This window comes from Crotalus tigris, unplaced genomic scaffold, assembly GCF_016545835.1.
Source record: "Crotalus tigris isolate CLP2741 ecotype Arizona unplaced genomic scaffold, ASM1654583v1 scf7180000017622.5263843, whole genome shotgun sequence".
Taxonomy (NCBI): domain Eukaryota; kingdom Metazoa; phylum Chordata; class Lepidosauria; order Squamata; family Viperidae; genus Crotalus; species Crotalus tigris.
The window spans coordinates 4,834,246-4,855,907 of NW_024096517.1; the positions used below are offsets into that span (position 1 = coordinate 4,834,246).

The 21,662-nt window shown below is 40.5% G+C and overlaps 1 protein-coding gene across 3 annotated transcripts in view; it reads right to left on the reverse strand.

Annotated features, from left to right (window-relative positions):
- Positions 1–21,662, reverse strand: part of LOC120302840 (connector enhancer of kinase suppressor of ras 2-like) — a 228,902-nt gene that overhangs the window by 14,848 nt on the left and 192,392 nt on the right. For all 3 annotated transcript variants that reach the window (XM_039331852.1, XM_039331843.1, XM_039331835.1), the window contains exons 15-16: positions 13,484–13,532; positions 1,310–1,358 (exon numbers count right to left, since the gene is read on the reverse strand). In XM_039331852.1, coding sequence (XP_039187786.1) covers positions 1,310–1,358; positions 13,484–13,532 — 98 coding nt within the window. The remainder of the gene's footprint in view (positions 1–1,309; positions 1,359–13,483; positions 13,533–21,662) is intronic.

The window sequence follows — 21,662 nt, forward strand, 5'->3', positions numbered from 1 at the left end:
CCACTGCCTTAACAACTGCAGTGATCCACTTAACAACTGGGGCAGGAAAGATGGTAAAATGGGGCAAAATTCACTTAACAGATGTTTCACTTAACAAGAATTTTGGGCTCCACTGTGGGTGCAAGCTGAGGACTAAGAAATCAGAAGACTTTGTTTTCATTATTCTCAAACGACGGGATCGCTCAGAAATTCTATTCTCCATTTCTCTCGCCATTTTTTCTTTTATCACCAGAAACAGAATTTCTTGTAATATTCATATCACTTTTTCCTATAAAGCCGAGGGCAAATTTAATTAAAACATCAGACTGCGCAGTGTGAAAAATTGGGTTTACATTGTTATATTAATTATATTTGTCCTACAGCTGTGAAGCGTAGTCAGGAGTTTAGATCCCATTAAATTATGATTCTTTCTTCTGTACAATCCCACAGCTGAGCTGTAAAAAGTTTATTTCTTTGGAACCGATATTCTGAATTCCGTCAATTGTAGAACAATTCAGTGTACAAGTGTGTAATAAAAAAGGCATTACTCTTGAACAATCCTGTGGTTTTCAAATAGATTACAAAATGAATTTATTGAAATTGCCAAATAATGACTCATTCTGACTGACATTTAAAAATTGAACTATTCTGTGTACTAATTAACACCCTGAAATCACTGCAGGCATTGGGCAGAATTTGAGACGGGCTGGAGGTTTGATGTTATCAATGTGTTGGTTGACATCCAACTTTATTTTTCCTTTCCGTAGAAAACCGAGGAAGCTGTAACACGTTCTTCACTGGAATTGCTACCATTAATATACAGAAGAGTCTCCAAATCAGTAGAAAGGCAGACCAAGGAAAAATGGCAAAGAAAATGAACTGGCATATAATTCTAAGTTACGTTGTGTGTTGGTAGGGTTTGATTCATTTCAGGAACCTGGCTACTGAGATCTGTAAACAATGGTTTGTGCTGGAAGAGGAGGAAGATGGGAGGGGAGAGGAGGAGGAGGAGGAGGAGGAGGAGGAGAGGAGAGAAGACGAGAAAGAGGAGGAGAGGAGAAGAAGAAGAAGAGGAGAAGAAGAGCAGAAGAAAAGGAGAAGGAAGGAAGGAAAGAAGGAAAGATAGAAGAGAAGACAGAAGGAGGGGAACAGACTGGAGAAAAGCAGAGATAAGAGTGATTGTTCCCATTGCAGGATTTGACCTAACTCAACAATTTAACAAGTTCTAGGTGCACCGTATGTTGTACCTGTGAAATACAATGTTATACTTCCATCCAACTGTGGCTTTAATGTCATATTATTTAAATTCTTAATTTTTTCAGCCATTTACCTTTGGGCCATTTTTTGCTCTTTACCCTCAAGGAAGCATAGTGAAAAGACTAGAATAAAAGACAAAAGGAAAATATTAGTTAGTTACTATCACAGAAAAAAGTTAAACAGCAGCATTGTGGAGAAAACACCCTGCCCTGTGAATAACACACCGGTCTCATTTCCCTTTGTGATTAACCCCACACTTCTTAAAACGTTTGCCTTTATTTATTTGATGATGATGATGATGATGATATCTATTCATTCTTGGTGATTCTATGTACCAGGTCTCTCCACATCTTCCTATCATGCACTACGTCTTTAAGTTGTTCTATGTTCCAGTTGCTGTCAGCTTTGATGGTGATTTAGCAAACAGTTATGCTGATTCTTTATACACACATACACACATACACACACACACACACACACACAGGTACACACAAAGTGCAACACAATACATGCTTTCTTTCCAGCAATCTTAGAACTGGACATGGAGGGGGATGAAGACGTCAAGACTTTGTTAGCCAGGTGAATAGAATAGAATAGAATAGAATAGAACAGAACAGAACAGAACATAATAGAGAGTGGAGTGGAGTGGATGGAACAGAACAGAACAAAACAGAACAATAGAATAGAGCAGGGGGTTGGACTAGAAGATCTCCAATGCCCCTTCCAATTCTGTTCTTCTGTTGTGTTCTGTTCAGTAAAGTGGGGAGATATGTTTGGTTCACATTCAAGTAGATACCAATGAGCTCACAATTCCTGGCTATGATGTGTGAACTTCAATTTTTGCCCTGACATTTTGGGATATAATTTTCCAAGGGTGTTTTAAGCATATAAAACTATGAAAACTTGTGACCAAAAAAAGCACGCATTGGGAGAAATCCCCTACGAAATGTCATGTATTCTAAAAAGAGATCACAAACATGTTCACGTTGGGTGTAAAAATATCACACGGAGGCGAACCAAAAAAAAAAAAAAAAAAAAGAATGGTACATGGCTGTCTATGCAAGCTTTAAAAATGGAATTTTTCAAACTGGTGCAGATCTGGAACGGAACAAATTAGTCTTGCTGTAGGAAGCAGAAAAGATTCATTCATTCTGGTTATCAGTCAGGACAAAACAAACCCCACCCACACAGGGAAATTTCTCAATATGTGGAATATGCAAAACTTTCAGATTTTTTTTTAAAGACCCTACAGTACGTCTACTCTAGTCTATAAAAAGCAGCAGAATAAAGTGGTAGAAAGCTGAGGGTGAGATTTTTCAGGCTATACTGATGTCCAACTTTGACAGCTTTAAGACTTGTGGACTGCAACTCCCAGAATTCCCCAGCCAGCATCTTTGGGGGGGGGGGGAGGAATCTGATTTCTTTCTAACCTATTTTTTACCTGATTTCTTTCTAACTTGATTTCTTTCTCACATGCAGCTTTTACTTTAAAGGAAATGCAGCTAGTCCTCAACTTTCAACAGTTTTATTTAGTGACCAGTCAAAGTTATAACGACACTGAAAAATAAGCGTTGCAGCATCCTTGTGATTGCCTGATCAAAATTCATATGCTTGGCAATTGACTCATATTTATGACGGTTGCAGTGTCCTGGGTACATGGGATCCCCTTTTGTGACCTTCTGACAAGCAAAATACTTGTCAGATGCTATATTTTTTCTATCCTGCTCTATGGAGTAGAGAGTTGGTCTCTGACAGAAGGCCACCTGAAGAGACTAAAAGCATTTGAAATGTGGATTTTACAGGCGGCTGTTATGTATAAGCTGGGTTGACAAGATCAGAAATGAGGTGATAAGCCGCCTGGGAAAACCCAGGGAAATCATCAAAACAATTAAAAAACTGAAAATTAGAATATTTCGGACGTGTGATGCGACACCCAGAAAAATACGGCATACTCCATTTAATCCTCCAGGGAAAGATGGAAGGCAAACGAGGTCCAGGCAGAAGAAGAACATCGTGGCTTCAAAATCTAAGCGACAGGTTTGGACAAAACTCAGCAGCACTTTTTCGTGCGGCTGCTGATAAAAACATGATCGCCAACGTCCGATAACAGATATGGCACAAGAAGAAGAAGACAAGCAAAGTCGATGGGGAAGACAGATTCGCTTAATAACCGTGTTACTAACTTAACACAACAGCAGTGATTCTCTTAACAATTGTGGCAAGCAAAGTTGTAAAATGGGGCGAAACTCACTTAACAAGCGTTTGACTTAGCAACGTAAATTTTAGGCTCAGTTGTGGTCATAAGTTGAAGACCACCTGTATTCAAAGCCTTTATTTTAGTTTCTCTTTCCTGTCACCATGACAGTTACGTCTTCCTCCTCTTCCTTATATATTATTATTTTACATTATTTGGTGGAAGCTCATGGCCATTTGTGTTTTTTTTTTTAAAAAAAGATGCATTGGAATGTTTTAGTTTTAGAAATGTTTTTAATGAAAAGCTGAGTGTGTTAAAATGGATGAAAAGATAATATTTTCCCTTTTCAAGTTAAAGAATTTGAAAGAGTGCAGCGAATTTTGTTCATAAAAATGCAGATAGTTTTTTTTAAAGGTTATTAAGTGCAAATAGAAATACATATTATTTTAACAGCAAGGAAGATAAAGCAGTAATGGTTAAACTGGTTGTTCTATTCAAAGAGGAGAATATATTTATGTTTTTTTATTTTGATATCACTTCTGGATTTTGTGCTTGGGAAAAAAAAATCGAAACTAACTTTGGTTTTGCTGATTAAGATAGATTTGTTGTTATAGAAGTGGCTAGTAATATACTAATGTGAAAAAGTAAAAAGCTGAGGTTGTAATGTTATCTTTTATACTGTGCTAAAGAGAGTCGGAAATCAATGCCTCTTTATTTCTTGTACCTCCTGTTTTCTTTCCCGCTTTCTTTTTTCTTCCCTTAATTTCCCATTTTTAACTTTCTTTGTATTTTACACATTGATAAAACAGTAAAAGTTATACAGGAGAAAACAATTTAGAAGAAATGCTTCAGGTTTTGCAAACACATTCCTGCTATTAATTAAAGCAGCCGCTCTTCTTTGAAGCTTCATGTGAGCTGGGAAACAGATGTGGCTGCTTTAAAAAGACCAACCATTAAAGTTAATGTGACTCTGAAAAGAGAGTTTTAACAATCAGCAAATCAAAAACAGCAACCAGTACAAAACCCCCAAACAACAACATCAGGCCAGTCTGAGTTATTTTAGGGCAGTCGATATTGCCCTGCTTGGATGATATTCTTCTGGCTCCAGTAAGCAAGCAGAAAGCAAACACAATAACGCACACACGCACCACCACTCTATTTTACCAGAAACAATCTTTCTTGACAATCCAGCTTGGAATAAGAGATAAAAATAGCAACCGGGGTGGGCAGTTCCAGCAACATAAACTCTCTGTATGTCTCAATCAGTGCTAAAAAAAAAAAAAAAAAAACTAGCTTGTGTAAAGTTCAAGCTGCAAATTTAACAAGACAGCAACATTACCTTTAAAAACTAAGAAGAGACAAGAGTTTTTTGGACTGCTGTCGGGTTTAATTAGTTCCCGAAGAACTAGTGGGGAAAGGAATGACCCCATAAGATCCCAAGAGGAGAAGAGCTGAAATATATGGCTGTGTGTGTGTGTGTGTGTAAGGGTTATCCCATCAATTTTACCTCTTTTCTTTTTTTAAAATTACACCATAGGCATGCTACTAAAAAGTGGTAATTTCCTGCCAGATTTTAGCGAAGTGTTCTTAGAACATAGAATAATAGACGTGACGTCCAAGGGCTTCTAGTTCAACCCCCTGCTCAAGCCAGAGACCCTATATCATTTCAGACAAATGGTTGTCCAGTCTCTTTTGGTGCATTGAAAAATATTTTGACACCCACCCCCGTCTTTGTAAGAGCCCCTCAAATATTGGACACTCTTGGGAGACTCTAACTCTCAAAAATTGAACTCAAGATCTATGTATGGTTTGAGAGGAATGGCTTGGTTGTTCCTACCCTTACACTAAGGTTGAGGCAGAATTGTTTTATGCATGAAGTTTTTTTTTTATGTCATGGAAAACTGCCAGATTTGAAGATGTATCATCTACCTTTCTAACTGGCCAGGGTTGGTATCAAGTTAAAATGGCAGCAGCTAACATCCTGGTGCTTATTTAACAGCTGGGAAGAGAAGGAAGAAGTGAAGAAGACAACCCCTGAATAGCTTTTCTGATCAAATAATCTTTATTATTAATTATTATTAAAAAAAGAGTAATGGAATACCATATCCAGTACTGGTCACTACAATAGAAAAAAGATGCTGAGATCCTAGAACAGTGGTGGCGAACCTATGGCACGGGTGCCAGAGGCGGCAAGCGGAGCCCTCTCTGTGGGCATGTGTGCCGTCGCCCCAGTCCTAGGCCTTCAGCTGGGTTTTATAAAACCTTTTCGCTTTAGGCCTCCGCCGCCGTGTGCAAAAAAAAAAAAAAAAAAAGGTTCACTCAATCAATTTCAACTTCTCGTGGGAAAAAAAAGATCTTGCAAAGTTGGAATTGATTGATTGAACTTTTTAGTCCTATCCAGTCTGCTGTTACCACTGCAGCCACGCCCACCCAATGGGCCATGAATGTGTTCAGAAGCTATGAATGCTCCAACACTGGAAGTTTTTAAGAAGAGACTGGACAGCCATTTGTCTGAAATGGTGTAGGGTTTCCTGCCTGAGCAGGGGGTTGAACTAGATGATCTCCAAGATCCCTTCCAACTTTATTATTATTATTATTATTATTATTATTATTATTATTATTATTATTTGCTTTTTTTCTAAAAAAAAAAGTGCTGGAACTCACACACGTTATACAACCCGCCTTGCCTACCCTACAAGGTTCCATCCAAAAAAGACCTGATTATTATTATTATTAGTGTATATTTTGCTTTGTTTACTTCTACAGAGTTCACAGCACCTTCATTTCCAGTAGAATTATAAGTAAAAACAGCTTGCTCTGAGTAGTTAGGGAAGCAAAAAAACAAACAAAACAATTTACACTTTGAAAAAGGTCTCCGAAAACAGGCCCCTTTCAGAGTTTTGGCCTTTTACAACTCTTCCGCATCTTTGCCAAGGAGATTCCACGAGCTGATATAATCCCGAAGAAATGCCACTCTTGGAATATTAGTTTCTTTTGAGTGAAAATGATTGACTCCCCAGAGTGGAAGCTTCTTAAGAATCAGCTGAAGAAGTTGCAGATCATGCTGTCTATTCAAACAACCGCCAGCTCACCCCTCCCCGACGCATAATGAAAGGCTTCTGAAGAGGGTGATCAGGGAAGCAGAAGAGATTAGAAAAGCAGAAGGGAGAAAAAACGCCTAAAAATAGGAGTCAATCAGCCACATTCTTCTCCTTTCCCTCCGTGAACTCTGAGAGCATATGGATTTGCATTGTTCAAAATCAGGTAATTAAGAAAGACTGTTTAGGAGGGGGGAGTATCTGAGCCAGTTCACGGAGAAACGAGCCCTTGGCTTTGAGTTTTGTTTCAGAGTCTGGAAGTCCTGCAAAATGAATACAAGCCTGTAGAACAGCAGAAGGGCCAAAAGTAAGGAAAGGGAGTTCAGATCTCTGGGACGTGGGCTTAACTTCTCTTTCTGCTGTCTGACAGTTAACAGGGTTGCAGAAAAATGCAGACTAGATAAGAAAGCTGTGGGCAGCTTCAGCCTTTGGGCAGATAGGCTTGACATGAGAGACAGAGAATGCACAGCTCCAGATTTCTACAGGAAACAGGAAGAGGAGCGCAAGAAACCCTGAATGTGTGTTCTTGCTGTCAGTTAACCACAGCAAATAGTAGGTTGGTACCCAATGCCAGTAAGTCAAGATAGTGAGCCTGTGGTTTTCATTGACATGCCTGATGCAACTCAACTGGTCTACCATAATTGACTTTCCCCCTGTGCTGAATTATGTAGACCAGGGGTCCCCAACCCCCGGTCCATGGACCAGTACTGGACTGCGGCATGCCAGCAACCGGTCCGCACAAACAAGCAAAGCTCCATCTATGGGATGCAGGCAGCATGCAAAACCACACACCCTCCGGTCCGTGCTAAATATTTAGAGAAGTGGCCAAAAGCGTGGAAACCTTTTGGGAAAAGTGTATTTGAGGTCTGATGGCTAATAACACCACTTTTCTTTTGGAATAGTACCATAAAATTATGTTGTTGTTGTTAATTGCGAAGTCGTGTCCGACCCATCGTGGGTGGGAGGACAGGATGGTGGAGGACAGGAAGACCTGGAGGAACGTTGTCCATGGGGTCGCGATGGGTTGGACGACATAAAATTATATATCAGCGGAAAGATAATTTAATCAAGAATGTAATGCAACAAAGTTTGTTCAATTCTCTGTACTGTATTCTATGAAAAGTGATAGCCAAAGAACCAGACAAAGGAAGCACAACTTGCTTAGGTTGATATCAGGTAGCTTTCCTTCATCTGATGCCAGCCAATGAGCATGAGTGTTTAGAGAGCCAATCGGGTGTCCTCTTGTTTTGGCAATGAGCCAATCAGATCACAGTAGGATTCAGTTATCGATGTCCTGTGTTGAAGCTGAGAGGAGGACGTTTGTCAGGGTGTTATGTGATGGCTATCAAGTTGGTTGGGTTTTTGTGTTCTTTCATTTAATGCAGTGGTTCTCAACCTTTTTAATGCTGCAACCCCCCAACCGGTTGTAAGTCGAGGACTACTCAACCGGTCGTAAGTCGAGGACTACTCAACTGGTGCCGCACCATTTGCAGAATGGGACTTTTGGCGGGCTCAGCAGGGCAGAGACAGCCTGGACAATTCCTATTGGTTTTTGAAAGCCAATAGAATTAGACTCTATTCAAGAGAGTCTATTCTATTGGCTTTCAAAAACTAATAGAATAAAAGGGAGTAGCACAGCTAAGGAAAAGGGGGAAAAATGGTGGACTGCGTTGTTTGGCGACCCTCGTGAAATGGTCGTTCGACCCCAAATGGGTTCCCGACCCACAGGTTGAGAACCACTGATTTAATGAGTTGACTGGTTACCCAGAAAGCAATGTAAAATAGTATTATTAAGTGAACCAGGCTACAGTTATAAAGAAATTAGAAGAAAAATTGGTGGAAACTTAACCAAAGGTGGCATTTCTACTGTACGCTTTTCCCAAAAGGTTTCCACGATTTTGGCCGCTACTGTAAGTAATGATTCTTGAGTGGTTTGAGAAGTGGTTTCCATTTTCCTAGTTATACACCCTTTTATCTTTCTCATAACTAAGATAAATTCCAGATATCTGCATAGAAATTGAATTAAATAATAATAAAACATTTTCCTCCTCCTTTGCTGGGCAAAAGACAAGATTTTCTTGTTATGAGTCAGAACTAATTACTTGCAGTGGGCTTTTGAAATTTGACTAAAGGTCTCTTGTGCTTAAATCAGTCTTTGATTGTCTATTTTTCGGTGGAAATTGGAGACTGATTATTTTTTGTTCGGTTTGAAATTGGACCCTTGATCTAAGCAACTTGTTGCCTCGGTAATTTAGGTGACCAATTTCCAATCTTCTAAACAAAATAGTATATTTAATTCTAAAAACTCAGCCCCTCCGAAACAACCTTTGCAATTAATTGTAGCCTGTGAGAAAACAGGAGGCGCCGAAAAAGACTCCTTTTGAGAAGAAACCACACAATGATTTCAAAATAAACATACGATTTTTGTATGCAAGCTGGGTCTGCTCTGATAAATGACAAATGCGCACACCGATCTGACTGATTAGTCATCCCCAGGCAGAAGCCACATAAAGAAAATATTTTTTTTTTAAAAAATGAATATTATAAGCAGCTGCTTTTCAAAGCCTGCGCCTCATTTGAAATCTTGAATGCTTACCTAATTGTACACTTTGCTACAAGATGCTCTTTTCAGTTTGTCAGAAAGCAGCTTAAACTGAAAGGCAGCACTCCCCCAAAAGGACTGAAACTGCCAACTCTTCTATTCAAAGCATTTAGAGTTCAGGCTAATTATCCTGTGTTCACTCCATGAAGAATAGGGCCAAAAGGAAGAGAGAATTCTTAACGGGCTGGCAAATGGCAACAATAAAGCACAGAACTTGCTTACATTGTTTGCAGCAACATCTGCCGAAGCATCTGCATTAAACCTCAGCAGGAATGCTACAAAGAAGCAAATCCAAAGAGCTCAGGGAGAAAACAACAACACCAAAACATCAGCATCATTTGAAGAAAGCTGGCTCCACACTGACCAGCATTCAAAGGTGGTTGTCCTTCATCCTTTCTGACTATGTAGAGATGCTAAACTTATGCCCCGCTTGACTCCTCTCCCAGCTCTGCCAGTCCTTCTCCTATAAGTGTCAGTATGGGAAGAATAGCTTAAGTGATTGTTTATTCTTTTGATTGGGTCAGGGATGGTCCGGTAGCACAAATGGTCTAGGTGCAGTGGTGGGATTCAGCTGGTTTGCACCACTTCAGCAGAACCGGTAGCTAATTTTTTGTTGCTCAGGCCCAGAATGGACTTCCAGAAGCAGCATCCACACAGAGAACCAGTTCTTCACATATTTGAATCCCAAACTGTCTGGGTGACAAGGGTGACATGGGCTGTGTGAGAAGGCAAGACCTCCATAATATTTGGCCTATAACATAATCCCACCATAGAGTTCATTAAGATCAGATATGGATATTTGGAGGTAATTGGCCTTTGCTGGGCTATGAATCTTACCTTTTAAAAGGCAACTCTCATCTCTTTTTATCCGAACATAAATTTACGTATGACTATTTTTGAAAAGAATTATGCTACTCAAAATTAGCAATAGTTTTGTTCAAGATAACCTACACTTGAGGAATTTGAATTAATAAGGTGACCAACTTTTTTACAATGAAAAGGAGGACACAAATAAATTGAAGAAAAAAATATCGTAAATAAAAGAAACATTTTATTCATTGCAACAATAAATACAGACAACTTGCATGTGCAAAGTTTGCCGGCCGGGTGTTTTGGCACACTCAGCAGCAATTCCTATTGGCTTTCAAAGCCAATAGGGGGAGTAGCACAGCTCATGCAAAAGTTGAAAAAAAAAACCATCAAAAAAAGGTGCCGGAACGCCGTTCTGAGCGTTCTATGAGGGGAAAAAAAGCCCTGCAGATTAGTCTTCAAATATCGAAAAGGAGGACATGAAGGAGGACACTTTTTGAGGGAGGACAGAACTTACAAAAGGAGGACTGTCCTCCCTAAAGGAGGATGGTTGGTCACCTTAGAATTAAGGAAAAACCTTCCTGTCAAAGAAGAAAAGCAAGATGATTTTCTTCAGCAAATTATATTAAACAATTCCACAACTTAATGGAAGACACATCAAAGCCTTTGAACTTTAGAAATGTAAAGCTATTAAAAGTAGATGTTTTAATTCCCCAAAAAAATACCAGTTTGGAATCTTGCCTTATTAATTTACACGGTAAAAAGACATGATATTATATTGATTCACACCTCTCTAATAAACAGTAGTCTACCGATTTCTTGCTAAGAAACAAATCTGTCCTCACAATGTTTTCTAGCCGTTTGAGTGATGAGTGTCAAATCCCTGGGAAAAGTGACAAGCAGAAGGCAGTGTGTCTTAAAACGGTCTGGAATTTAATTCAGTGTTATTAACGCTTGACAAAATCCATCCAACTTGGGCTTCTGATATCCAAGTTATTGCAAGTTTGTAAGTTGTAATGATTGTTCTCTATCTTGCTTTTTTCCTTCGTGACCACAGTGCATGCACAAGTTTTCACTTGAAGGACTGAAAATGTGCCCTTCAAGGGTTGGAGAATAGGAAAATTATAAATTTGAAAGAAGGCCCCAAAGTAATCAAGACTCATTGATCAACTAAGATGATCGAAGGCCTGGAGGCTAAAACATACAAAGAACGGCTGTGGGACTTGGGTTTGGCTAATCTAAAGAAAAGAAGAAATAGGGGAGACATGATAGCAGTATTCCAGTATCTGAGGGGCTGCCACAAGGAAGAGGGGGTCACATTATTCAACAAAGCACCAGAGGGCAGGACGAGAAACAATGGTTGGAAACTGATCAAGGAGAGAAGCAACCTGGAATTGAGGAGAAACTTCCTGACAGTGAGGACAATTAACCAGTGGAACAGCTTGCCACCAGAAATCGTGGGCACTCCATCACTGGAGATTTTTAAGAAGAGACTAGACATTCACCTGTCTGAGATGGTATAGGACTAGAAGACCTCCAAGGTCCCATCCAGTTCTATTCTATTCTATTCTATTCTATTCTATTCTATTCTATTCTATTCTATTCTATTCTATTCTATTCTATTCTATCCTATCCCTATCCTATCCCTATCCTATCCTATCCTATCCTATCCTATCCTATCCTATCCTATTCCTTGTTCTATTCTATTCTATTCTATTCTATTCTGTATTCTACTCTACTCTACTCTACTCTACTCTACTCTGTTCTATGGGCAGTTTTAGGCTTCCAGGTTTAGTGAACATGGTCTATATTTATATCTAAAACCTGCAACCTGATGTTGCCCAATAGATACTGATCATGGAAGCCTACATCAATGTAATCTAAACCTGCTTATTTTTTTTAAAAAATTAACCTGCTTTTATTATTTTTACAAATAACTCAACATGAGATGAGTTGGGCTGAGAAAGTGCGACTAGCACAAGATCACCCATGAATAAGATGGAACTAGAATTCCCCACTCTCCTGGTTTCTAGCCTACTGCGTGATCAAACTGGCTCCCAACAGATACAAATATTACATCTTCTGCATTCCTTTGGACACAAAGATACATTACTGTTCCACTTCTGAACAAATTCTGTTGAAATGTAGCTAAAAAGACAGACCCATCAAGGCAATCCACGTGCACCCGTCACCTATCTCTTTTCTTTCGTCTTCAAATTTTTATTTTATTCCGAAAAGGATTAAAATACAAAAAAAAACTCAAAACAAAAACAAAAAATTAAAGAATAAAACACAAACAAAAACAAACAACGCGACCCAAAGAAAACACTGAAAAAGTGCATTGAAAAAGAAAAAAAAACAATCTATCTCAAGAAGTTTTTGCCTAAGGTTTAGTCAAAAGATTTCTTCTTGCAATTTCAGTCTAATAAGTTGGGTTGTGCACTCTTCAGAAACAAGGGAACCGTTTCTGCCCTATTAAGTTAGGGATTCAGAATATCATTCCTTCCCTTGCTAACCACCTGTGACAGGTCTGAAATGACACCGGCAAACCCTATCTCTCTGTTTAAAAATGGATGAAAAAGGGACGAAATCTTATGAGAGTATTAAATCACATCAACATTTTCAGCAAAAATGTTGACATCTTGTGAGGGCCGAGATTGCTAATGTCTCATGAAGACTGACCAATTTTAATAGTTGTGGTGCCCATATCATTGCACAAGATTGTATGCTGGTATCCGGGATCTGAAAAGATGGCTGGTCTCTTATTATTTAAACACGATCTTAACTATCCTTATTTATTTCTTAACTATCTTTACCTAGGATTAAGAATACCAAACTTTTTCCCTACACAGGACCGAATCTCTAGGCCCTTGGCCATCATTGTTCTGTTTAGGCCAGTGGTGGCGAACCTGTGGCATGCGTGCCAGAGGCGGCACTCGGAGCCCTCTCTGTGGGCACGTGTGCTGTTGTCCCAGCCCCGCCTCCCCCTGTGGCTCCCTCCTCACCAGCAGCCCCCTTGGAGGAGAGTTGCCCCCAGGCGCGGCCTGCACAGAGCAGCGCAGCCAAGGACATGCAGCAGGGACAAGACTCCGCCCTCGTGCTCTGTTGCGTGCAGATGATACTGCAGGGCGCGGATGGAAGGTGTGGCCGCCATGGTGCTGCAGGGCCACTGGGCGATCTGTGGTGGTCCGTGAAGGCGGCGGGTGGCCCTGTGAGGCGGGGTGGGTGGGGCCGGGCAGGACGGGGCCGGAGCAGCGGGGCGGGACAGGGGACAGGGCGGTTTTTGGGCACTCGGTCTCTAAGAGGTTCACCATCACTGGTTTAGGCCATATTTTTCCATCTATCTCTGATCTCCAGTTTGACATTGATGGAGAAGTTGAGCACTTTTTAAAAACATTACTGCGCAAACAGCTGCATTGAAAGCCAGGCAGAATTGCTGGATTGACTCATTCATTAAAAAAAAACCCCAGAGATAACCATGCAATGGGTCATAGAGGTAAATTATTTCTCTAAAGAGACCAGGGTGAGGTTTTGGGGATTTACCTTTCTCATAGCTGTACCTCCTTGGCGCTCAGCAGCAGAGTTGACATACCTGCAAGAGAGATCACGGAAGAAAAGATTTCAAAAACACAAACTGAATGAATTATAAATGCCATTTATACCGGTCACAGGGAAAGGTTACAGAAATGCTTGCTGGCTCTTTCAACTATGCTGACAGGCATGTCTCTCATTGCTCATGCAAGTGTTAGATCAAAGGGATCAATAAACGAAAAAAGCAATTCAGAATCATTTGACATAGAACTGGACAAACCACTGAAGTCATTCAGTTACTTGAAAAGGGGGTTTGTTGGGAAGCGAGTTTTTGAAGCCTTTAGGATTCCAGCTTGGAAAGTAACACATATGGACTGGACTGGTGGAGGGAATTCGGCCCCAGAAATGTGAGGCTAAAACACATGAGTAATGGTTGCAGGAATTGGGTATATCTAGTTTAATGAGAAGAAGCACTAGGGGTGACATGACAGTCGTCTTCCAATATTTGAAGGGCTGCTATAAAGAAGAGGGGGTCAACCTCTTCTCCAAAGCATCTCAAGGCTGAACACGAAGCAACGGATGGAAACTAATCAAGGAGAGAAGCAACCTAGAACTAAGGAGAAATTTCCTGACACTTAGAACAATTAAACAATGAAATGATTTGCCTCCAGAAGTTGTGGGTGCTCCATTACTGGAGGTTTTTAAGAAGAGATTGGACAACCATTTGTCTGAAATGGTATAGAGCAGAGGTCTTCAAACTTGGCCCTTTTATGACTTGTGGACCTCAACTCCCAGAATTTCTCAGCCAGGCACGCTGGCTGAGGAATTCTGGGAGCTGAAGTCCACAAGTCATAAAAGGGACAAGTTTGAAGACCCCTACTCTAGACTCTCTGTTTGTTCATCTTTTTATTTCCTGTTGTGGTCAACCAAAGACTAATCTCATAAGGAGGATATAGGCAATAGCACTTTCCCAACCTTATAATCTAATAATGGGTGCCCAGAACACATTGTTGAGATCTAAGGTTCATATACACCCACTGTGATTAGCAGATGCCGAGATCTTTATCACCGGGAATTTGTCAGCCCCTCTTTGAAGTTGTCCAAGGGGTCTACCATTATGTTATCTGCTGTAGAAATAACTATCTTGTCTGGATTGCCTACAAATTAATTTCTGGATTCTATTATTAGAAACTTCTTAAATAATTGGGCACCTCAAAGTTTCTTCTCTTTTTAAGAAAAAATATAAAAGCAAGTTTTAAAAAAAAACTGATGTGGGAATCCTTTTAGAAACCCACATCAGTTTTTTTTTAAAACTTGCTTTTATATTTTTTCTTGAAAAGAGAAGAAGAAACTTTGAGGTGCCCAATTATTTAAGAAGTTTCTTTATTCTGATTTTTGATGAGTTGGGGAATGCTTAAAGTGTGTTGAACTTCAGGGCCCTGTGATGAGTTTTATTTCATATATATCTAAGGATCTGTCTCTGTATCTATCTACAACCCCGAAAATTAATGATTTTGCTGTCAAATTTTGGCAGACTAATCATGAATAGAGGAGCCACAAAGGGTGAACTTTGCCCATGTCTATCTTTGAATGTTGCTGAGATTTTTTTTATAGCCTAATTTTTTTTTATATTCTAATTCTAAGCATCGCTCTAACTAATCTGAAACTTGTCAGTTCCAATCCTTCTCCTCATTTTTTATGATCAGTGCCCATCTGGACAAAATCCTGCTCAGGCAAAGGTTGATCCTGTGTTGTGAAATCAGAATACAGAACTGAACCTTTGCAAAAGAATCACACGGCTCTTTTATTTTCCTATCGAGAAACCCCTGTTTAGATTGTCAGTTGACCGAATCCACAGTTAACTATAGAATGTGTCCGCAAATAATTTCACACATCTTGTTTTTCCCACATGGGGAGCAAATCAGCATATGGAAACTATAGGTCTTAAATAAACTTGAGGAGCTATGCTGGGTTTATACTTTGTGATAATCTAGATTAAAAATAGGACTGGGTGTTTTGTGGTTCAGTCTTAGAGAAAATGAATGGATGCCAAGGGACACACTTATGTCTGTAGCAAGACAAAAAGGGGCAACCCTGTGTTTTCCCAAGGCGCAAACACACCTTGCCATTGTGTGTTGGATCCTTTCATGAAAACCTCAGCAGAAGTCGCTGCAAAAGAGGTCAGTTTCATGGTGCGAATCAAAAGTGGGCTTGCCATCACTTTAATGCCTTTATTCAAATCCACAGGTTTGGCAGAGCCAAACACGATGCATTTTTTTTAAAAAAAAGTGATCAGAGGTCTGAATAAAGATCAGGACCTTGGAAGATGTATTTAATTAGTTAGCTTAGAACAGTGGTTCTCAACCTTTTTAATGCCGCGACCCCCAACCGGTCGTAAGCCGAGGACTACTCAACCGGTCGTAAGTCGAGGACTACTCCACTGGTGCAGCACCGTTTGCAGAATGGGACTTTTGGCGGGCTCAGCAGGGCAGAGACAGCCTGGACAATTCCTATTGGCTTTTGAAAGCCAATAGAATTAGACCCTATTCAAGAGAGTCTATTCTATTGGCTTTCAAAAGCCAATAGAATAAAAGGGAGTAGCACAGCTAAGGAAAGGGGGGAAAAAATGGCGGACTGCATTCTTTGGCAACCCCCATGAAATGGTCGTTCGACCCCAAGTGGGGTCCCGACCCACAGGTTGAGAACCACTGTGCTATTAGGAAGGCAGATCTTCTGAACACATAGGCTTTCTTTCTTATTTGCAATAAAACAAATATTTAGCATGGTTGAGTTAACTGTTATTAACTATTCAAGAGAGTCTATTCTGTTGGCTTTCAAAAGCCAATAGAACAAAAGGGAGTAGCACAGCTAAGGAAAAGGGGGAAAAAATGGCAGACCCCCGTGAAATGGTCGTTCGACCCCAAATGGGGTCCCGACCCACAGGTTGAGAACCACTGGCTTAGAAGAACAGACAAGGAATAACGGGTGGAAACTGCTCAAGGAGAGATTCGACCTAGAAATAAGAAGAGATTTTCTGACCGTGAGAACAATCAACCACTGGAACAGCTTTCCTTCAGAAGTTGTGGAAGCTTTATCACTGGAGGCTTTCAAAAAGAGACTGGACTGCCATCTGTCAGAGATGGTGTAGGGTCTCCTCAGTGGTGGGATTCAAATAGGTGAACAACCGGTTCTTTGTGTGGATGCCGCTTCCGGAAGTCCATTCTGGGCCTGGGCAACCAAAAATTAGCTACCGGTTCTGCCGAAGTGGTGCGAACCGGTTGAATCCCACCACTGGGTCTCCTGCTTGGGCAGGGGTTGGACTAGATGACCAAGGTCCCTTCCAACTCTATTATTCTACTCTATTCTAAACAATTAGTTATCTTAGAAGAACAAGATGATTAGGGGACTGAAAACATATGAAGAATGGTTGCAGGAATTAGGTATATCTTGTTTAATGAAAACAAGGACTTGGCATGACATGATAGCAGTGTTCCAATATCTGAGCAGCTGCCACAAGGAGGGGGGGGGATCCACCTATTAGAGAATAACGCCTGAAGGCAAGACAAGAAGCAATGGATGAAAACTAATCAAGGAGAGAAGCAGCCTAGAATTAAGGAGAAATTGCCTGACAGTGAGAACAATTAATCAGTGGAACAACTTGCCTCCAGAACTTGTAGGTGCTCCTACACTGGAGGTTTTTAAGAAGAGACTGGACAGCCATTTGTCTGAAATGGTATAGGGTTTCCTGCCTGAGCAGGGGGTTGGACTAGAAGACCTCCAAGGTCCCTTCCAACTCTGTTATTCTGTTAGCAACGTTTGTGAGAAGGAAGATGATGGGGATAGGGTCAGAGTGGCTATATTAAAGCTTTTGTTTCCTTTTTGTAATGCTGTTACTTAAGGTTCATCCCCTGGCACGGAGCGATAAAAGGTAAAGTAACACCTTTCACAGATGGGATTCCCTCTAAGTTCTCCGCGCGCATGAACTTAATACTCTGTGATCCAGTTCCTGCCCTCTTCATTTCACAGCACCTGCAGGGATCCACGCATCTTACCTAAACGGCAGAAGCCATTTCGGAATCTATATTAAATCTAGAAAGCTGCTGGACTTTGACTTACGATTTCAGCACAGGGCACAGCTGCATGCTGAGCCAGAAGGATCCCCAAAAAACCCTCCAACCCAACCCCTCCTCATTTGCTGTCTCTGTTTTTTTTTTTTTTTTTGCTGGCATTATTGGCCTAAGCAGCAGGAGAGCCAGCTCACTGCTGATTTGGCTATAGCCAAGCATTCCTTCAAGTTCAGCAGTTTGAAACATCGGTGGGAAAAAAAACCTCAGCTGTGACCGAAAGGCCTCTGTCTACTTCCTGCTGCTTTTGGACTGAGCCCTGCAGAACAAAAAGGCCAAGGAAGCAGCGTTTTTTCATCAAGCCGATTTAGAAACTCATGCTGGTCTGCTGATTCAAGAAATACAGATAGATTTCAACCAAAAGGGGGAAAACATTTGAAAGTAGACAGCATAATATGGCTGGCGTAGCAAAACTGTTCAAGGTGGGCATCTGAAGAAAGACTAAGGAGAAACTTCCTGACAGTTAGAACAATTAACCAGTGGAACTACTTGCCTCCAGAAGCTGTGAATGCTCCAACACTGGAGGTTTTTAAGAAGAGACTGGACAGCCATTTGTCTGAAATGGTATAGGGTTTCCTGCCTGAGCAGGGGGTTGGACTCGATGACCTCCAAGGTCCCTTCCAACTTTATTATTATTATTATTATGGATCATCGCACAGTCAGCCAGATGTTCAGACTGGATTTGGCATTTTGTCTACCTATCGAGTCCTTACCCAGGACCTGGGATAGGCAGATGTGGATGTTTGATGGTATTACAGATATCGTCGCAGGATGGAAGCAGTTCCTAGTAAGGCTGCCTTTTGCAATTGACTAATAGCGAATTTGTCAATGCCAATGGTGTTCAAGTGGTGCTCCAGTTGTTTTGGGATTGCACCCAAGGAGCCTATTACTATTGGTACTACCCTTGCTTGCTTTTGCCACAGTCTTTCTATTTCTATTTGTAGGTCTTTGTATTTTGTTATCTTCTCCAGTTCTTTCTCTTCTATTCTGCTGTCTCCAGGCACTGCCACGTCCACTATCCAGACTTTTTTGTCTTTCTTATCGACAATTGTTAAGTCTGGGGTGTTATGTTGCAGGTTCTTGTCTGTTTGAATTCTGAAGTCCCAGAGCAGTTTAATTTTATCATTTTCTATGACTTTCTCTATTTTATGATCCCACCAGTTTTTGCTTACAGGCAAATGATATTTTTTGCAGATCTTCCAATGCACCATTGTTGCTACTTTGTCATGCCGCTGCTTGTAATCAGTCTGTGCAATCTTCTTGCAACAGCTTACCAAGTGGTCCACTGTTTCTTCAGCTTCTTTGCATAGGCGGCACTTACTGTCTGTTGCTGTCTTCTCAATTTTGACTTTATATGCATTTGTCCTTAAGGCTTGGTCTTGTGCAGCCAGAATTAGTCCCTCGGTCTCTTTCTTCAATTTTCCTGCTCTTAGCCATTGCCAGGTCTTGTTATTATCTGCTTTCCCAGCTATTTTTTTAACATATTGGCCATGTAGTGCTTTGTCTTCCCATGCCTCTATTCTGTTCTTCATTTGGTCTTTCTTGTTGGCCTGTTTGGTCTCTCCAGTAGTCAGTAAGCCATTATTATTATTATTATTATTATTATTATTATTATTATTATTATTATTATTATTATTATTATTATTATTATTATTATCATCATCATCATCATCATCATCATCATCATTGCACAGTCAGCCAGATGTTCAGACTGGATTTGGCATTTTGCCTACCTATCGAGTCCTTACCAAGGACCTGAGATAAGCAGACATGGATGTTTGATGGTATTACAGATATCGTCGCAGGATGGAAGCGGTTCCTAGTAAGGCCGCCTTTTGCAATTGACTAATGGCGAATTTGTCAATGCCAATGGTGTTCAAGTGGTGCTCCAGTTGTTTTGGGATTGCACCCAAGGCACCTATTATTATTATTATTATTATTATTTTCATGCCATTGTTACCTATTAATCTACAGTAGATCTATTCGGCTTGCCTGCTTACAACTAAGGGAGAGCTCTTTTATGCTTTACAGTCCAACCTGGTTCTTACCTTATGCTATATAGAGGGCTTGTATTGAATAAGTATTGAATAAGCCGTGACTGTTTTGGCCTTTACCATATGCCAAGGTATAAATTGGATTGCAAGCAATTGATGGAATTGTTGGATTATAAGCAATTGATGGGCTTGTAACATCCATTGCTCCCCACGTCATAGCTGAGAGCAAGATGTTGAGCCAATTTGTATATACCATAAATTGATCCCTTTCACAGCTCTTTTTCCAGTAGTGTCAACCCATCCATTTGCAGGCAGACCTGGGCAATCAATATTCTTTGGCAGTTCTCCATTAGCCTCAGAGCTGCATGCCATTATAATTAGCCACACAAGTGTGGAGCGACATGCTGCTGTGGGAATTTATCAGTAATTGCACTGTAGGATAACTGCTCATCACAGACCCCCACACCGTGGTTGGCGTTCCCAGAAGATATGTCTACAGTGTAGAACTTCAACGAAACAGATGTCCCATCAGAGGAAACACAGCTGGGAAGGAGATTCTTCCAACGGGGAATTGACTCTGAGCCAAGTTTTCCTTTGGCCAAAGCAGGTGAAGATCAGATTTATACCACCATGACATGGGGAAGATAACTAATGGAGTAGGAAGAATAGGGAAACTATATCTAGGCTATAAAACTATATAAGTTTTTCCAATGTTACACCCGCCAATACCTCTCTTCTTCTAGTAATAATAATTTTTCAACATTAAGCAAATACAATTCTTATTATTGTTAGTAAACATACAATTACCTATCAACATTTATTACATTTCTCTTATAATATCAGTTTGGAATATCTTTCCTAGCCAAAACATATCTTAATTGCATTTGCATTCAATTTCCACTTATTTAATCCATTGCCTTTGGGAGAATCAGGCAGAAAACAATAAACAAGAGACCATCAACGAGAGAGCCACAGACCTATCAAAACTGGAAGGTCAATCTACAGTATTATGTAAAAACAAAAGAAAACAAAGAACAAGCAACAAACCCTACTCCCTATTGCACTGATGCTGTTCCCTAATTAGGTAAAGAAACAGCCTGTCAGGATAATAATTTAACAGCTAAACAGCTTATGTAAAGATGTAATGGAATGTGGATGATGCAATGATAGGATGATGCCATATTAGGAATGACTCAGCAGGGTCTGTGTCTGTGCCTTTAAGAGGCTGAGTATAAAAGGGGAGTTTTTTTTACTGGAGTCTCTCTCTCTCTCTCTCTCTCTCTCTCTCTCTCTCTCCCTCTCCCTCCCTCCCTCCCTCCTCCATTTGACTGCTATAACTACTGTATATTGGAGTTTGCTGTATCACCACATGTATATATTCTATGTAGATATAGTGTAATATAAACCACCATTTCATTACAAACCACTGTTTACTGCATTTACTCCTGGGTTACCTCAGCACAATAAGATTGTGCATGCTCTGACAAAAGCTAAACTCCAAGAGCACAAGAACTTCACTTTCAACCCTGAGCTACAGAGATTCTAGGAAATACTCAGCTTGGTCCAAGTTGGCTAGGATGGATCCAGGTATTAGACCCTTTACCTCTGTTTATACTGCAATGGTTCTGTTGCATGGAAAAGAATGCTCTTCAGTGAGAGATCAAACGAGGGATGTTGCTGATAGCAAGAAACCCTTGGGAAGCTAGTTGTGTGCATCAGACAGAATTATAAGGTGTGCGTACAAACCTAACAATGACCCGACTGCTATGTTCAAAGTGGGCAACTTTTGCTCATTCATTGGAGCATCTACCTGGCGACAATCCCACCAGTCCTTTTGATAAATGCACGAAGGCACCAGTAAAGGTAAACATTTCCATAATTACTCTGTCTGGTTTCTTCCATTTGCACAATTCTAATTAGGGTGGAAATGAAACGACTTGTTTCATTTAAATAACACAGCGGGGGATGGGGAAGGGGGTCCTCGGCCTCATTCATAATCCCAGGCTGAGGTTGTTTTGTCTCCGCAGCTCCTTGAGAAGGTAATTTACAATTCCCATTAAAGAAATAACACAA